The 18,221-nt window shown below is 42.1% G+C and overlaps 1 protein-coding gene across 1 annotated transcript in view; it reads left to right on the top strand.

Moving 5' to 3' along the window:
* Positions 1-18,221, top strand: part of PKHD1 (PKHD1 ciliary IPT domain containing fibrocystin/polyductin) — a 238,092-nt gene that overhangs the window by 119,858 nt on the left and 100,013 nt on the right. The window contains exons 45-48 of the mRNA XM_053938363.1: positions 2,072-2,207; positions 3,430-3,676; positions 12,281-12,458; positions 13,104-13,299. Of these exons, the coding sequence (XP_053794338.1) occupies positions 2,072-2,207; positions 3,430-3,676; positions 12,281-12,458; positions 13,104-13,299 (757 nt within the window). The remainder of the gene's footprint in view (positions 1-2,071; positions 2,208-3,429; positions 3,677-12,280; positions 12,459-13,103; positions 13,300-18,221) is intronic.

The following is an 18,221-nucleotide window of genomic DNA, read 5'->3' as shown; positions in this document are numbered from 1 at the left end:
ACAACTGGCTGCAGCTGCTTGTTCATGATTTTGAGGCCTTTTTTTTTTTTTACCCTGTTCAGTTTTCTGTTGTTGTTCATTAAATTAATTTTCTCTCTGACTGGCAGAAAAAAAGTATTTTAAATGAGTTTTCTTTAGAAGCTCACAGAAAGGAACCTCCTTAGCAGGTCTATTCTAAGTAGATGGTTCAGATAAAATTCTGGCTTCACCTGTCCAACCTTGCAGTGTCCCAGTGATGTCCAAGTGAATTTCTCTGATACCAAGGGGTGGGTGTCTTTGTTTTTGCTTTGCAGGATCCATGGAAGGACTCCAATGTTGTACTTGCTAAGAGATTTAGAGGCGCTCATGCTGTGCCTTGTTTCTTGCAGTACCTCAGGGGGGTGATTATCTTTGATTATCTCATGATAAGAGCCTCCTTGTCATAATTTACATCTTAATGTATGTAATTCTCCCTTTAATAATGATGTCTCTTTAATATCAATTAAAACTTTATTAATTTAATGGGAACCTTGGATATTCCTCTCTGTTAGCCCTTCCACTTTTTGGAAAAAACTGTTTTTAAAACAAGATTGTTTTCTGGAAATATCAGGGCATTGAAAAGTTGGGGCTTTGACCCACTGAAACATTAGTGACAGGGCTAAATACAGGACCTGTAAAAGCCAAGTGAAAGATTTTTGTTAACTTCCTAGACATCCAGAAAGCCTCCTCCATGTTCTCATTAAGCAACTCATTGTCTTTGTGGAACCATTTAAGGAGAAGCATTTCTTCCTGGAAAAAGCAAGAGTTCTGAGATACACAAGGGAGGAATTATTGTCTCACACTGGTCTATTTGCTATTTGTTTAAATAAAATTAATTAATTAAAAACATAGAAAACTGTGTGGGCTGGAGGAACGAGAAGTGTAAGAAAAAAGCCAATAGAGACTTTCTGAGCAATTTGTTACCAGGAACGAGGGATTTCTGCTTAGCACTGACTCGGAATAGGATGGTCCAAGGACCAGGACTATCACTCCTGATGTTTTGGCCTCAGAATAAAATAGCTGATGGAACCACTGTGTCTTACAAAGATTGAAGATAGCACCTTCTCTTTGAAGTAATAATCTACTTATGCGAGTCCATTAAATTCTTTCTTTTCAATTGCAGGTGTTTTCACACAGGGTGGATTTCTTGACTGATTCTTTACTATGGCTTTTGAGATATAGTCTACAAGTATTCATTGGCCTCAGAAACAGTATCACAGACTCCTGCCAGCCCTTCTTCCTCCAGGCTGCTCACTAACTCTATCTTTATTTCCAGCCCATTTCCAAGAGAGTTTGGCAGAGGGTTGTACACTTCCACTGTGTCATGGACTACAATCACTCCAAAATCCAGTTTGTCGATTTTGTTTTTCATCTCCCATGGCTTTTGTTCTTCCTTTCTGGTTCTTTAAGTTCTAATAGACCCTGAAGTCCTCTAGAGCTTTTCAGAGAGCCTGGCTTGAGTGTGTCCCCATGCCAAATCACACAAAATCCCTTTGAATTTCAGTGCTCAGATTTTTCTTAGACCAGAAATAAGAATGGTCATCTTTGCAGAATAGAATGGTCAGCTTTGCAGAGTAGGAAAAATTTGCACTTGCTGGACAAAAAAGGTAAAGTAAAATGGGGATGTAAAAATCCACACACTGTGGCTTTTAGGTGGATTCTTTCTCCCCAGTGAATGTCCAGTCATAACTACTATGCAACAACTCAAACAAAGGGTAACAAGCTGCCCTTAAAAGCGATCACCTGCTTCAAGTGGGGAATTAGATAGGTGTTGTCAGAATTTGCCAAACATTAGCTTACATCTGTCCATACATAACTCCACAGTTATGGGCAATCACACTCTTGCATTCCCAGCTGCTGCATCCTGGATGCTCCATTTCTGGAAATCTTCATGGCCAGGTTAGACAGGACTTGAGGGAACCTGGTCTTCTGGAAGATGTCCCTGCCATGGCAGGGGGTTGGAATGAGGTGACTTTTAAGGTCCTTTCCAGCCCAAACCATTCTAGGACTCTATGATTCACATGGTGATGTTTCCTTCATTTCTCCATTTCAGGATAGGACCTGTATGTCTGCAGGACTGAAGACTCCCAAAAGATACCAGCTCTTCATCTCCAATACAGCTTTCAGGAACTTTGATGTGAACACTTGCACAGCGATCAGGACTTGTTCTGGCTGTTACCAAGGGCAGGGTGAGTCTGATTTATATTTATTTCTCAGGATTCCCAAATCCCTAGATTCCCCTCCAATTACAAGTTCACAGTTTCCACATATGACCATTGATAACTCCTCTGCATAGGGTGAGATTTCAGGTTCTCCCGTCTTTCTGGACGTGGCTTCATCACTCAGTTGACTTCATCACACATATTGCATTTATTTTAAGACAAATGTAGCCTGATTTTTTGCACTGATACAGTTTTCTCAGTGGAAACAGGTTTTATACACTGCCTTGTTTCTGCGTCATTTTGAGAGGTAAAATTTCAAGAGTGATGATTTCTTTAAAAGCTATGATACAACCTCACAGAATTTCACCAAACTGCTACCTCAGGCCAACCTAAACCTGAGGTGAATTTGCCTAAGATAATGTGTAAACTAAGCATCCTTCTGAGCTTTGAAGAGGTACTCAAAGACTCTTTGAAGAATGTTCCAGTTGCAATTGCCTTGTGCATTATAATAAAATGTATTTTTATATAAATGAAGACTGCCCTACAATAACATAGAAGAGAAAAAGATTTCAGGAGATGAGATCAAAGGACAGGAGGAATAGTAAAAGCTGGTTTAGTCAGGCTAAAACTGAGAATAGGACAGTCAAATAGTAACCCATGTGTGGTAGGGCACTCCTGCCAAAATGGACTTGTTACAGTCCATGGGGCAATGATTTTCTGACATTTCTGTAAGTATTAATGTGCTCATAAAGTTTAGCCTGCATGAATATTCATCTTTTTTGTAGCTATCTATGTTTCAGTAGTGAAAAAATCCCCCAGACTCACTTTTCAGCCTAGGCTTTATTCTGCCAGGTGCTGCAAATACGCACAAGAGTCAAGTACATGTACACCATGTACTCACCTCTAAAAAAACAGGCAGACAGGATCTATAAGAGTCACTGTAATTTTGGTGGTGGGGCCTGTGAAGAAGTGTTTGGAGTCACTGAGGAGATGCTGGTAGGGCCAGGAGCAGCACCTGGATCTGAACCACAGCAGGGTACTGGGCAGGTTTGGTCTGGCACAGCAATAGCTATTCCTACAACCATCTCCATTTATTTTCCTGCATCTCCCCATTTTTGTTGACCTATCAGACATTTTTCCAAAGGCAAGGTGGAATGAAGTTGGTCTCTTTTCCTCCAGAGAGTTGTCTTCAGTCCCATTACGTGAAGTGACCATTTTGTTTTTTTGAAATGCTGCTTGTCACCCACAGGTGGGTTTACAGTGACAGCTGAACATCTGACCTTCGCCAATTCCCCTTTCCAAGTGTCCTTCCCCTTTCCTCACTCTGCCATCCTTGAGGACCTTGACGGCTCCACCACGGGACAGAAGGGAAGTCACATCCTGCCTTCCACAGATATCCTGGCAGCATCTTGCACAGCCAGTGCCAACTTCAGCCAAGCTTCTGGTGGCAGTGTCTGTGACAGTGACCTTGTTTTCCACCGTATGGCTCTTCACTTGTAAGTAATTGTTCCATCTCCCAAAATACAGTGTGGATTTTGCTTCTATGTGTTATTCTGAGATTGCTTCTGGTCTGAGCTCAGTTCCAGGACTGCTGCCTCTCTGCTTGGTCCTAAACTAGGTCTAAAGAGATATCAATGGCATCTCTTAGTCTGCTGTGCTATCTCCCACGGCCTGTCACTCCATGGCAGAAGGACAAGGATCTCCTGGAGATGATGTGTCAAATCTGACATTCACACTGAAGAATTTGATAGCTTGGGAAATTAGAAAGAACTCTAATAAAAATCCAGTCCTGGGGTACAGCCAGGTAATTCCTATCAGCTTTGGTGGCTGGACAGCTCCCAGTTCACTTGTCTCCCCAGGCTAGAATTTCCCTGCCTTTCACCAGCTGGCAGCTAAGGGGATCCAGTGGAGGAATGCTGTTCAGCCAAGAACTGCCACCACTTCTGTCACAAAGGGAGGACACTTGCAAATTTCTGATGTAGGAAAAAGGGTGAAAAAGTCTTTTAGAGATCTAAACATCACTCCTGCTTTTCTTGCTATGCTCATCTTCCCTTCCCAGTCCCCTGCTCAGTATTTCACTCTCCTTTTGAAGTAAAAACCTGAAAAATTATAAATTTTTTGCTGTCTCAGATTAGCAGTACACAGGCAGAAATCCTGAAGTGCTCTGTCAGAGGGCTGTTAATTATTCATATCTGCCTCATAATTAATGTTTTAGAAGTAGGAAGGGGAGAACCCCAACCCCTTCCCAAACAGAAAAAGACTAATCAGCTTTTTCCATTGAAGGAGAAAACTATAAGACTTTGAGTTACCTGGAGGCTTTGCATGTGATTACTGTGTCTCGTAATGAAACCAAAAGTCTGCAAAAATTTAAGAGCTTGGAGTCATTCTGATGTAACAAAAAGAATACTGGGTAGAAGGCAAAATAAAACTGTGCTTGATGTCTTTCCTAAGTAGTTAACATTGAGGTCTTGGGGAAATTAATTCCCTTTCTAGTCTGTGTTTACCTTGATGAAATGGACTGCAAGATATTTGGGCTGATGCTGTGTGGGTGGATGCAGCTTCTCTAAATGTTGCCTGTAGAGTCATTTGGGTACTGCCACGATGTAATTGTTAATAATTCATGACAGTTAAGATATTTAATACACCGTGTTTCTCCTGGCATCAAAAGGTGGGTAAGGAACAAGCACAAGAAGGAGTTAATCTGCACCATTTCTGTTAACTCTGGAACACGTAACCAGACCTAAATTTTTTCTTCCCAGTAAACTGCATGAGAATTTATCTGGAAGTGCTCAAGACTAGGTTAGACAGGGATTGGAGCTGGTCTAGTAGAAGGTATCTCTCCCCATGGCAGGGGGTTGGAACTAAGGTCCCTTCCAATCTAAATCATTCCAGGATTTGATGATTAGTCATATCAATGACTTCTCACTGAAGGTTTTATTTCATGCAAGTACCTTCTATTTATCTTCTTTATTATTCCTCTGCATGAGCTGGGAGTCAATTTGCATCAAAGATTCTTGGCAGTCTGAGAAGAAGAAGCCAGCTGTTAGCCTGTCCTCCTGAGGACTGTGTGCTCAGCAGGGTAACCCCAGGGACTGTGAGCATCCTCTCTGTGCTGCTTCCAGATCCTCTCTCCTCAGCAGCTCCCAGCAACCAAATCATCATCATGTTAAGTTGAAAGACTGTCAGATCCAGCCAAATGAGTGTAGTGAGTCAAGGAAGCTTTGTTCAGATAGACAGAGCTCCAAAAGGAACCTGGAAGAGGACCAGGATGGGGAATAAAAGGAGCTGGAGGGCATGAAGAGTAAAAGTCATTAAAATATCTACAGCATGACAAGAGGATGAGGGGGTGGAAGAAGGAGAATGGGTGAATTTTGTCCAGATGTATTTGGAGAGTGTTTGCAATAAAAAGGGAATAGTTTGGGATTAATACAGCAAAACATGACTAGGAGCAATTGGCAGAGGTTGAGTAAAGAGAATAAATATAGGTGAGGGACAGGCAAAAATTTCCCAACAAGTTCTTCTTGGATCCATCTCACCTCAATAAAAAGAAAAAAGCACTGCTGCTTAGCTGTCTTTAGTTTCTGTCAAGAAAAGGGTTAAAAATCTCTCTGGAAGAAATCTTTCTATTGTACTCTACCAGGCCATGGAATATGAGACCTGTCAGGTCTGCAACATGAATTTTCTGTGCACCTCAAAGAAAAGTATGAGAGCCTTGAGATGGTGGGTTTTTTCGCATATCCTGAATTTCAGGAATGGGATTCCAGCTCCAAAAATCTTGAAGGTTGAGGCAAATATTGGATTTTAAGAGGGGAGACCTAGTATGGCAACTTCTATCTCAGCAACCTCAGGAGCAACTGACAAGGATTGGACATGGCCATATTTTCAACCATCTCAGTCTCCAAAACATCAGGGATATTGCATCAGCACTAACCTTTAGGAAAGATCCCCTGCCTGGGAGCTGTCAGGGATAGGGCTGTTTGGTGCCAGCTAAAAGAATGTCTGGAACAATTTTAATTATTAATGCTACAATGTGGTCAATTGACTCTTTATCTTTGTGCCGTTTAATTTACCAGGATGCGTGTGTTGTATTGACACTTTTCCCCAAAATAAAATACGTGCTTGGGAGAAAAAGAGTGTTTTGTTAGAGAAAAAGTATGGAAACTCTTTTCTGAAAAGGAGAACTACTATCTTGAATATTTTGTGACTCTCTGTCCTGAACTACTTCACTTAACAACTTCCAGGGAAATGGGGATTCATTTCCAAGCTAGCACTGCTGTAACAAAACCCTTCTTCACAAAGTCCAGTTGAAAGTTAAACTAATGTGTCACGTAAGCACACTTTAAAGAGGGGTTTTATGTCTTTTAAAAATGTAATTGAAGCTTATAAAAGTCTTTATAAATTTATATGTGAGAAAGTTATTGAGTAGTCTGAAGCACAGCTTATGCTATGGCACAGCACAGCATGGCTGCAGGCTAGAAACGGCTGTTCCAAATGCCACCGCTACCCATATTATCATGAAACTATGTATCTCTATTAATATTAAAACAAATTTTCATTAAAAAATTGTCATAACATGATTAAGTGACTTTCAAAGTTTCTTCACATTATGCATAATTTTTACAAGAGGAGAGCATTAGAATAATCTGCAGCCTGGCAGCACCTTGCGGCGAAGGGGACTCCAAACACTTGGTGGCTGCGCCTGCCAAAACGGAGTTTTCCCCCTTAGTCCCTCTAATTTGCTTTCCTTTTCTCACTGGGGAAGCCTCGGAATTGCTCAGCACCAGTCATGTAGTTCAAGGCTTTTATTGTCTCCCTCTTCTGATGCAGAGCAAAAGATTAACATTTTAGGTTTCATTCCTAAATCAGCTCTAACACCCTCTCTGTGTGATGCATTTCTGCTGCAAACCCAGCCACTGCTGCTGGGTTGGTGTCCCCCTGCCTCTGTGTGTTTGAATTGTGAAGAGAGTTCAGATGCTTTTAGTTTTGCTTTTCCTTTGATATTTACTCTCTGTGGTTTGTACTCAGTTGACGTTCAGCACTCAGCTGAACGTCTCCCTGCTGTGAAACACCCTGACAACCACGATTCTTCTCTCAGTGTCCTCAGTCCCTCTCTGGCCATGTGTCCTCCCTGTGTACATGATTGTACCCACACAGGGGGCAGCTTATACAGTCACTTGTCCCCCATAACCCATCCTCTGAGGGCTCCTGTGATGTAACATGGAAGGCAAATATTAAATTATTGACTGTTCAGTTACTAACTCATCAGCTCAGCTTTAGAGATTCAGCTTTTACTCTGCTGCATTTCTGGCATTTCAGACATCCTACCAAGAGAAATTTGTTTCCCAGTGGAGGACACCTTTCCATTCACCCTGCAGTCAGAGGTATGGGCAGCAAAGCCAGATCCTGCACAGTGTTATGAGTATGCAAGACAAGATATTTCTTTAAGCCTTCTCCCTCAGCTTGATCATCATCTGAGGTATTTCTAAGTGCAGGGAGATGAATTTAACACTGAGGCAACGTTTGCTGGCCCTAAGCTTTCTTTCCTGGCAAGGAGAAATCTGGCAAGTCCGTTGGATGGATCTTATGAGCCAGGTGCATCAGCTGGGACTCCCTGTAATAACCAACATATTGATCCTAAAATCACAGCATGGTTTGGGTTAGAAGGGACCTTCAAGATCATTTCATTCCACCCCTTGCTATGGGCAGGGACACCTTCCACTACCTCAGGTTGTTCCAAGCCCCATCCAACCTGGCACTGGACATTTCCAGGGACTCTTCTGAGCTCTACCTGATGTGGGAAAAGCGGAGTGACCAAGAAGTTCTACTCTAGTCTTTGCTATGCTCGCACTGCAGACATTTGAACCATTTGTTTACCAATCACTTTCCAGCTCAGGATTCCTGTCTGATTTTAGTTTTCCTGAAAACATCACCTTGTAAACTGTAGGAGACAGTTTTAAGAACATAGGGGATTTTGGACGTCAGGTGTAGCAAACTGAAATTCTACTCTGAATGAATCCATCTTGGCTTGTCAGTCACAACCCTTTCTATTCCTGGGAAACCATCCCAATTCTTCTTTTACTTAAAATTCAGCCTGTGGTGGTGACTCAGGATCAGGGTCAAAGATGTGGTTATTTCCTAAAAGACTCATGCATGAAAAAAAATTTCTGCTACTAAGGATTCATAATAAAAGACAGATTTGAATAATGAGCTTGGTATCTCAACAAAGATATACACATTTACTGAAAACAGCTGAAAATTCTTAGTTCTTGGCAATTAAAATAAAGTGAACTGGTCTGGGGCCCAGGATTAAACCTGTAAAGTGTTTGATATGGTTATAATTTGGAATTAGCCTCCCTTTGGCCAACAATAAACATGGACTCTTGATATAAACATTTGGTGTCCCATTTGAAGTTCAATGCTAAATTGTTTCCTGTTTTTGAAGAGGGATAATCATAATGGATTATTACACAAACAGCAAGCATTTAGAGCTAAACAGAGTGCCTGCCTTCATACACACAGATATGGACCCTTAGGATAAATAAGTTAAATGGTAAGCATAAACAGGAGAGTTAATATTTGTTCTACTCCATGTTGTTGATTGGCTTAACAAATCCTTTGTGGCCCATATCTGTTGAGCAGTTCTCCACAATGCATTTGAGCTAAATTATATAACAGTTTATACAGTCACAATCGGTAAATTGTGGCTCAGACTGTAAAGCCCTATCCTGTAATCCTGCCATATTTCTAAAGCAAATTGCTCCTTAATTGAAACCTGCTTCGATATAAAAAATACAGCCTTTACAATGAGTCATCCTTTTTTTCCCCCTTACAGTTTGTAAAGGCTTCCAGCAGTTTAAAGGGAGGGTTAATTTTGCATTAAGACCATTGCCTCCTAGTTTCTTTCAAATAAAGCCAGGAGAAGTTCAGGGAAAGGCTCTCCTCTGATAATGAAGCTCTCCACGTTAATGATGCGTGCAGGCTCCCTCAGATCCTCTGAATTAGACGCACTCCTGTGTGCCAGCGCTCTTCTACTTCATTAGCATTAAAGAGAGGTAGATTGGTGGCTATTTAGGGCACAGTGAAATCACTGGCTATTTAGGGCAAATGGAAATGGTGCTAATTGTGGCTGGTAATTCCATTAGTAGGGTACTTCCATTTTGGTGCCTTTTTGGCGTGGAGGTGAAAAAACAACACAATGACATCCTTTCAAGGGGATGTATCTCAGGCTTATTGCGTCCTTGCACCGGTTAACTTGTACACTGAGCTGAGAAGATTTCTGGGTTCCCCAAATTTTCGGTTTGGTTGTGGGCAGCCTGTCAGGAGTCGGAAATTAATTTATGGGTGGCAACACCTCAAGCAACGCATGTAAAACACAAGGACACAACATTCCAGGTCAAGAAAACCCTAGAGATTCCAGGCCATAAGGTATCTCCTGCTCCTTTTCCTCCCTGGGTCATGAACAGGCTTTCAGCTGGACTTGAGTCAAGTGTGCCCAGGTGGGCAAGAGGCCAATGGCACTTGGGCTGTCCTAGCACAGGTGTCTCCAGCAGAAACAGGACAGTGCCTGTCCCCTGTGCTGGCACTGCTGGGACACCTCCAGCCTTGGGGGCAGCTCTGGGACCCTCATGACAAGAGGGACATTGAGGAGCTGGAGCATGTCCAGGGAAGAGATTGGGAAGGGGCTGGAGCCCCAGGAGTAGCTGAGAGAGCTGGGAAAGGGGCTCAGCCTGGAGAAAAGGAGGCCCAAGGGGGATCTTCTGGCTCTGCACAATTCCCTGACAGGAGGGGACAGTCGGGGACAGAGTGTGGAGGTGTGGTCAAGCTTTGCTCCTAGGGAACAAGGCACAGGACAAGAGTGCATGGCCCTAAGATGCACCAGGAGAGGTTTAGATTGAATATTAGAAAGAATTTCCTCATGGAAAAGGAAGTCAGGCATGAAATGGGCTTCGTGGGGCAGTGGTGCTCATAAATCTCTAAAAATAGAGTTAAGTCTCCATGCCTAGAAGGATTTAAAACACATGTAAATGTGGCATTTTGGAACATGGTTTAGACGTGACCTTGGCAGAGTTGGGTTAATGGTTGGACTCGATGATCTCAGAGGTCTTTTCAAACATATGATTCTATGATTCTTGTCTGTTATAAGTAGACACACAGGAAAAGATATATTTCACTTCACTGTAGCCATCTGGAAGTTCACTATGCAGTTTAAGATATTTATTTGGGGTCTTCTAAATATTGGTCTCCAACATAAATGGATTCACAGTTAATTCACTAGTCTGTGAATTCACATTCCCATTCACTAGCTGTTGGAATGGCTGGTGTGGAATTGCCACATAAATTTCTAACAGGTTAGGCTTGTATCCCAGAAGGATTGTCCTTTCCAAGCTTTCTTCTCTGTCTTTACTTCTCCTGGAAGTACTGGGGAGAGTCCACCAGTAAAAGTGATTCAAGCTGTGCTCTTCAGAATCCTCCGGTGATGAAAATTAAAATAAATAAAGAGTAAAACCATGTGAATTTATGCTGCAGAGAGGATGGGTCTGAGTGTCTGTCACTTGCTGTGACATTGGACATCTTTGCAAGTCAATAAGGCTCCTTCTGATGTGCAAGACAATTTTGCATTATGTGTGATGTTCTTCTGCTGCTAGAATACCTGTGCAGGTGCTGATAGCTGTGGCAATAATGTGCTTGTTGTCATTTACTTGCTTAATTAGCAGCCTAATATCCTGGTCCAGTTAATGCCCATAACAGGAGGTTTATTAGTGGTACAAAAGCTGTTTAAGCCTTATAAACTCCTTCCAGTTTCATTGGTCTGCCAATATCTTCTGGTTGAGTGATTCTTTGCTGATTCACACTTTGCTTTGCCACTGCTGTTTCTCAGCTGTATTTCTCAGCTGAATGTTTCTGGGTAACCAGAAAGCGCTTTGACAAAGTGACAGACACTAGAATAACAACAACATCAACCAAAAAATTAAAAATCCCTGAACTGATTTTAAAAGAGAAAAGAAAAATATATCTGGGATGAGTGGTCTGGTGATATTGCATCATCTCCAAAGCACTTGGATAAAAAAAAAAGTAACAAACCAACCAAAAATTGCAAATACAGGCAAATTGCAGGATGACACGAGTTTTAGCACTGTCTTGTGTTAGCAAGCCACATACAGTCTGAGAGGTTAGATAATATGCTGAGATGTGTAGTTGTAAGATAATGCTTCAAATATTGAGAAAAATTATTCAAGGGATGCTTAAAAGAGGGGATTTTTAAAGCTTATTGTCAGCTCAAATGCCAAAACTGAGAGGAATCTACTACAACCTTAAATCTAAAGGGTTTATGACTCCTCATGATATCAGAGCTAATGTTGATCTGTTCAGTAAGGGTTTTTTGTCCTGACTAGACTGGTCAGAATTTAGGAGTGAAGTTCTAGTGAAAAAGGGGGTTGAGTTCTCATTTGGATGATCAGAAGAACTGCTGTGCTAAAAATTCATCCATTTTGTGAAGAATTTAATCAGCCCTCAGCAGCCCCAGCTTTGACTGCAGGCAGAGACCAGCTCTTTGAATTACACAGGAATTTTTTTGAAACTTTTGACCACTCAGCTGGGAGTGAATAATCACAGAATCACAGAATGGTTTGGGTTGGAAGGGACTCTAAATATCACCTCATTCCAATCCCCTGCCATGGGCAGGGACACCTTCCACCAGACCAGGTTACTCCAAGCCCCATCCAGCCTGGGCTGAGGTTAATAAGAAGACTCCACCAAATTTCATGAAGATCCTAACATTTGGACCTGAGGCCCATGAGTCTGGTGGAGGGAAAATACTCTGGCAATGTAGAAGTTGGTACCCTGGCTGTTGCCCCTGCTCTACTCTTTTCCTCTTCCTTTACTCCTACGTGCTGCATCTCTCTTTTTCTCTTTCTCTTTTCACAGCACTTGGGGCAAAATATTGTTTCTTATGGCATTTATAAAGAAGTACAAAAATGGAAACACATTCTAGGGGAGATCCAGCACAGCTACTGTAATTCAAATAAAAATAGAACCGTGCAGGTTGCAGAATAACAGAATTCAATGTAAAAATGTAATTACTTTTTTTTCTTTTCCTGCAGAAAAGAGGCTCCAGACATTCCCTATAATTTAACTGTGACTGACAGTAGGAATAAGTCAAACACAGTCAATTATGTCCCTGATACTTTATCAAACCTGTATGGCTGGATGGTTCTTCTCTTGGATAAAGAGACATACACGTTGACATTTGACAACCCTTTGGTCAGCAAACAGCTCCAGGTAACACGGGAAGGTTTTTAATTTCAAAATTATATCTGGAAGAGATAATCATGCTTTCATCTCTTCGGATGAAAAGAGAGAAAAAAAAATAGAGTTAAGTGCACTGAGAAAGTCTCTCTGTATTTATAGGCTTAGATAAGATGACTGATAAGCTCTCGCTTATCTCTTAGATAAGTTCTCAGTAGTCACCTGGAGCAGGATGGTCATGGAATCATGGACAGGTTTGGGTTGGAAAGGACCTTAAAGCTCATCCAGTTCTAACCCCTGCCATAGGCAGGGACACTTTCCACTAGACCAGGTTTCTCCAAGCCCTGTCCCACCTGGCCATGGACACTTGATGATTTTGGATCTCTTAGGGGAAAGTTCAGTGTGGTGCTTAGGAACCAACAGGATTTTTACTGCCTTAAGATGTGTTGAAGCACAGTTTTCAGAAGACATTGATCCTCCTCACCTTTCAAAGGTGATGAGGGGAGTTGATTTTTTTTCTGCATTTACCATCACCTCCTACTTAGTTTTGCATTTCTTTTCCTGTTTTCAACACATATTGCCTGTCTGGAGCACCACCCTCCTTACCCCTTTATGCTGCACTCTATGGAGCTCTAATCACAGACTCAGACATGTTTCTTTTGGTTCCCTCTTCTCTAGTATTCAGTGACATTTAGCAACTTCAAGGCTGGGAATTACCTGCTGGTGGAACACAAGGATCTTCCTGCCCATCTTGAGGCTGTGGTGTCCTGTGGGACAAGGAGGGGACAGTCACTCCAGTTGGTACCTTCGTACGGACACCACAGGAGCTGTGATTGGCATCTTGACAGCAAGCTGGGGACGTTCACCTATCTGGGTAAGTGCAGTGTGGGGGTTGCACTCCACATTTGTGATCAAGAATGGTGACAGAGCTGATGTTTCGTTAATTTAAACCCCAATAATTTAAACCCTGAATCTACTCACGACTAGCTTTCAATGTCCTTTCAATAAGTGAGAAGTCCTTCAAAATGCTGATCAAATGGGTAAGTGCACATCAGGTCCATCCCTAACTGATCTAGCTGATGCCTGACCTAGCAACAAAAGGAATGTGCCGTAAATAGTGGATGATGTAGCATCAGTTGTATTTGAATTGGCTTTTTTTGAGTGGTAAAGGCGTTAAATTCCACTAATGACCTCTGCTGTCAGCTGATCCTACATCACAGGTATCGTTAATAAAATGTGGTTATCTTGCTAGGCTGAGCCCACTGAAGGCAGTAAGATTCCTGGGAGAGAATTTTTTCTAGGGCTGGAAACTTCCAAAGGCATCTTAAACCTTTGCCTATGTGACTTTGTATGTGAGATCATGGAGTGTGGTGGAAATATTTTTTTTTTTTTAAAAAGTGGACATTTTCAATAATTCCCATTTTCAAGTAAATAATTTTATAAATATCTAAGCTCTATATGTCAAAAAGCAAGGTAATGATTGTTGCCTTTATTAGTAGAAACTGAACTAGAAATCACAAATATATTTTGGTGCCTTTGAGAAGATTAGCTTCTCATTCATGCCATATACCAGGAAAGTAAAGATGATGATTTTCATTTTAACACATTATTTTGCTCTTCTGTTCCATTAAATTTAATGAATTTCTCTTGATTTTCCACTACTGAGATGGCATGCAAATGGCTTTCTCATGTAGGATACCTTTAGAACAACCATTGTGACAGTGGAGAGGAAGACGCCTGGAATGAGGGCAGGGAATCCAATGAGCTTAGTCTGGCAGCAGTGAAAATCAACCAGTGTGGAAAATCACATTTGTGGAGAACTGGGGAGGCCCAAAACTTAACCTCAGTCTGAGGATCAGACTTCCTGTGTCCACCTCTGGTCCTTCAGCAACTGCCACAGCATAGATTGTGTTTAACATTTTAGCTCTAAAAATGGGCTGGATGTACCCAGGCTTCAAATTCTAAAAGATCCCTGTGCTTGCTAAATCCCAAACTGTACTGGTGTACTGGTCACCATCTGAGAGTCTGCCTGCTCTAGGCCAAAGCTGTGCCAGGAGTTTAGCCAGCATTATAACCATGTAGATTATTAGGGTCTTGGTTTTAGGTCTGTGTCCTGACCCTATTTAAATACAGTTCAAGTGTAGATTGGCTACTGTAAATTTAGCTGTTGTGTCTAAGCCTTACCAGAGGTCAAGTCAAATATTTACTGAAAGAAGAAAAATGTTTTATTATTTCTGTTTACTAACAGCGTAAATTTGTTCCTTCAAATATAAAAGATGACTGCATTTCAGTTTGCATATCCTGATTTGCACTGTCTGAGCAGCATGGGAAAGCTCAGAGGATGGCATCTGTAGCTTGGCCTCTGCTGTTGAAAATAGAGGAGATGAGAGTCTTGGGAAGACCAGGACAAAAGTGGTCTGGCTGGCATATGTTATTCTTGCATCACAGAGGCTTTCTTGTCCTTCTCTTGCCTTACTTTCATCTTGATTTTTATTACATGAAGAGCTTGTCGTGGTTCCTCATTTTAATAGAGAGAGAAACAATAATACAATGTACACGAGGGAAAATTTAAGAAAACACCTAACATGTATAATTCATGCTGTGAACATTTTCTGCGAGGACTTTTATAGGAGTGAGATCAATAATTCAGTGTCAGGTACCTAATATCTATGCTGTCGGTGTAGGGTAAAAGTTTGAAACAAAGCACTTTCCTGGTCCTGGTGTGGGATTTCTCTCCTTCCCTCTGCTGTGCAGACTAAGAGGGTGAGGATAATTAGCCAGCAGAGCAGATTCATGGCATGTGGTGGGCTTTCCATCACTCAAGGTCCTTAGAAGACGCTTGGCTGTCTTTTCAGGGAAATATGCTCCAGCTCTGCGAGAAGCTATTAGAAACCTCATGAGGCGAGATTCATGCTCTGTAGGAGGTCAGAGAAAGCTGCCACAATAGTCCCTTCTGGCCTCAAAACCCCACCAGTCCACCCACCCACCTGGAGAGGACAAGGCTAGAAGGTCTGGGCATCAGAACATCGTCTTACCCAACTCTTCAAGTTGCCTCTTTTAGATTTTTTTTTAATATAATATTTTATTTACATTTAACTATATTAAATAATTAGCCAACTAATTAATCCCTTTTACAAGCTTTGTCGGATTCTTCAGCTGTCAGTTATGCCCGAGCTCGGGGCCGGCGTTCAGTCTTAGCTCCCTCCTTCATCAGACTTGGTCTCCATGGCTACAGGCTGCATCTGCTGACACCCCACTCTCTATTTACTGCTTAATTAAGAATTTCACGCTCAGCCCTTATCTGCTGCTAAGAACAAGAACACACTGTTAAGAAACTCCAAATTTAGGCTGCTGCACAAGGAAAGCCTTTCTTGTTGTCCTGACTGCGTGGAGCCTCTTTAACTACCCTCTTGGCAACTGCGCTGCCACCCTTCAATCAAAAATCATTAAATGGGGCAGAGATAATGAGCATGTAGCATATCAAAAGGAGGATGTTTGCTCGGGCTAAGGAGGAAAAGCTGTAAGGGCCTATAAGCAGCCGCCACTTCAAAGGGAGAAGGGGCTGATAAAGAGTCATTTGTTCCTGTTTGACTTATGTAAAAGGTCTGGTATGTCGCAGCCCCGTCTAGCAGACGCGGGTCCCCCCTCTCCAGGCTCGTGTGTCAGCGCTCGGGCAGCTGGGCGCAAACATCATCAGCCCGAGCATAAAATCACTTGACTCCGCGGCCACAATGGGCACTTGTAGGGGGTGGCGGAGGGAGGGCCGGGCGACAATGGCAAGACAATTATTGCAGCTGCTCGGGAGGGCCATAATTCTTCCTGCCCAAAGTCGGCGGCTCTGGCGGGGCGGAGGGGAGAGCTCCAGCGTATTAGTCATCCTCCAACTTTTGGAAGCGCTTCGGTGGGGTTTCGACAGCTGCCGGTGTACCACCTCTCTGCAATAATTGTACATTCTGGCCGGGGTCAACTCACTTTTGACCCTCTGCTTTTGTGCCCCTCAGAAAGCCTTTTAGGGCAAACTATGGGGAAGTGGCAGGGGTGCATTACATCCAAAAATTAACGTCGGTAAATACGGATCAGATGCCAGCTCATTAATGAGCAGGCTCCTGAATTCACACAGCCTTTTACTCAGGCCTGCATGGGGGAGAAAATGGGGAGAAGGGGAAGGAAAACTCCGTGACTGAGAAGATATTGTTATTCAAATGAAGCAGGCAGCCGAATGAAGCCACTTTGGCCAGAAGTTTTTCTTTGGGTTCGGGCTTTCTGCATGCGCTCTTCCATCCAAAACTGCCTGGCGTCGTGCACGTGTTTGTTTATCTTTGGGGGAAAAAAAAAAGTCTGTCTAGCACAAAAGGCAAGAAAATAGACCGTATGGAGGGGATTAAAGGAGTTAAGTTGCACTGATGGTTGGAGTCTTGTAAATTAGGCTTGGAGGAGAATGCAGGGGGTGCTGAATGGGGAGAAATAATTGTAATGGAGAATGTATCTGTTGTATCGGCAATGATCCTATTAACAAAATAGTCACTGTTACCTACATACATGAAACTGTTAACCAGCCTCTAAGCCACTTTAAAAATCACGTTTTCAGACCATTTTAAAGGAATTTTAGTCAAAGGACAGGAAACCCCATGTCCTTTTTGGGTTCTGGGTGAAGGGGAGGCTTAGGGCGCTTGAAGCATCCTGTGCCAGTCATTTCTACATCACCAGATCTGCTTTGACATGGTTCATAGCATCACTCTGATTTTCTCTGGGGCACCCTATGTGTTAAGAGAAGTGATCCTCAAAGGTCACTGTGGGCATGCAATTGTGGTGTGACTCTGAAACACTCATGGGCTGTGGCTCAACCACATTTCAGAGGAGTGAAATATGATATGACCATGCTGAATCAAAAAAAAAAAAAAAAAAAAAAACAAAAAACCCAAACACAACACTTATTGTAACAAAGGTGGTGGAAATATCCCACTGGGACATCTGGGAAATTTTTTAGGAGAAATATCCTTTGTAAATTGCAATAGTAACATGATGAGCTTTTTAAGTCTGTTACAAATTTCAGCATATGGTGCCACAGAGTGGTACTGCTCCTTGGTTAAGGTCTCTGGGCAATACTGGAACTGGCTAAAAACCAGAGAGATGTTGTTTCCTTTTAGTTCACTTTTGAAATGTTTAAGCTGTTTTATTTCAGAATGGAACAAAGTGTTGTCTTCCTTCACCTCCATATTTCTCTTGGCTTCTTTTTTTTTTTCCTAAAATTTGAAGTGCTGGACAGAAACATTATTGAAAACATCACTGAAAGGATTATCAAACTTTTTATTTATCCCAAATACATTTTTCAGTAGACACAACTTTTATGCAGATGGGTCATTCTGCTGACTTTGCTCAGGCTGCTCATGTGTGAGTTGTTAAGAGAGCCTGAGGCTCAACCTCACATTACTGCTGTGTCAGAAGCAGGTTTACAATTTCCATAGTTCTTAAAAAATAATTTGATTATACTTATTGTCTTTTCCAGATTCCTAAAGAATGATCTCACTTCCATTAGGCTCTGTGGGCTTCTATAATTGCTTTGTATAGGAGGAAAAGCACTCTAAAGAATGTTTGTTTCTAATATTAAAATACAGAAAATAAATAAACACAGATATTCTCTGCAGCCCTATTGCTTGGGGGTAAAGGAGAATCCTAGGTGAAAGACATGAAGAATGGAGTTAATTCTTTACAGAGGACTGATTGTACAGGGATGAATCTTTTCTTCCAGCCAGATAAAACTCACCCATATCAGTTGCTTCAGAGGGCCAGTTGACC

The sequence above is a fragment of the Vidua chalybeata genome, chromosome 3 (genome assembly GCF_026979565.1).
Source record: "Vidua chalybeata isolate OUT-0048 chromosome 3, bVidCha1 merged haplotype, whole genome shotgun sequence".
Lineage (NCBI taxonomy): Eukaryota > Metazoa > Chordata > Aves > Passeriformes > Viduidae > Vidua > Vidua chalybeata.
The sequence above is the reverse complement of the archived record's forward strand: the minus strand, read 5'-3'. Positions and strand labels throughout refer to the sequence as shown.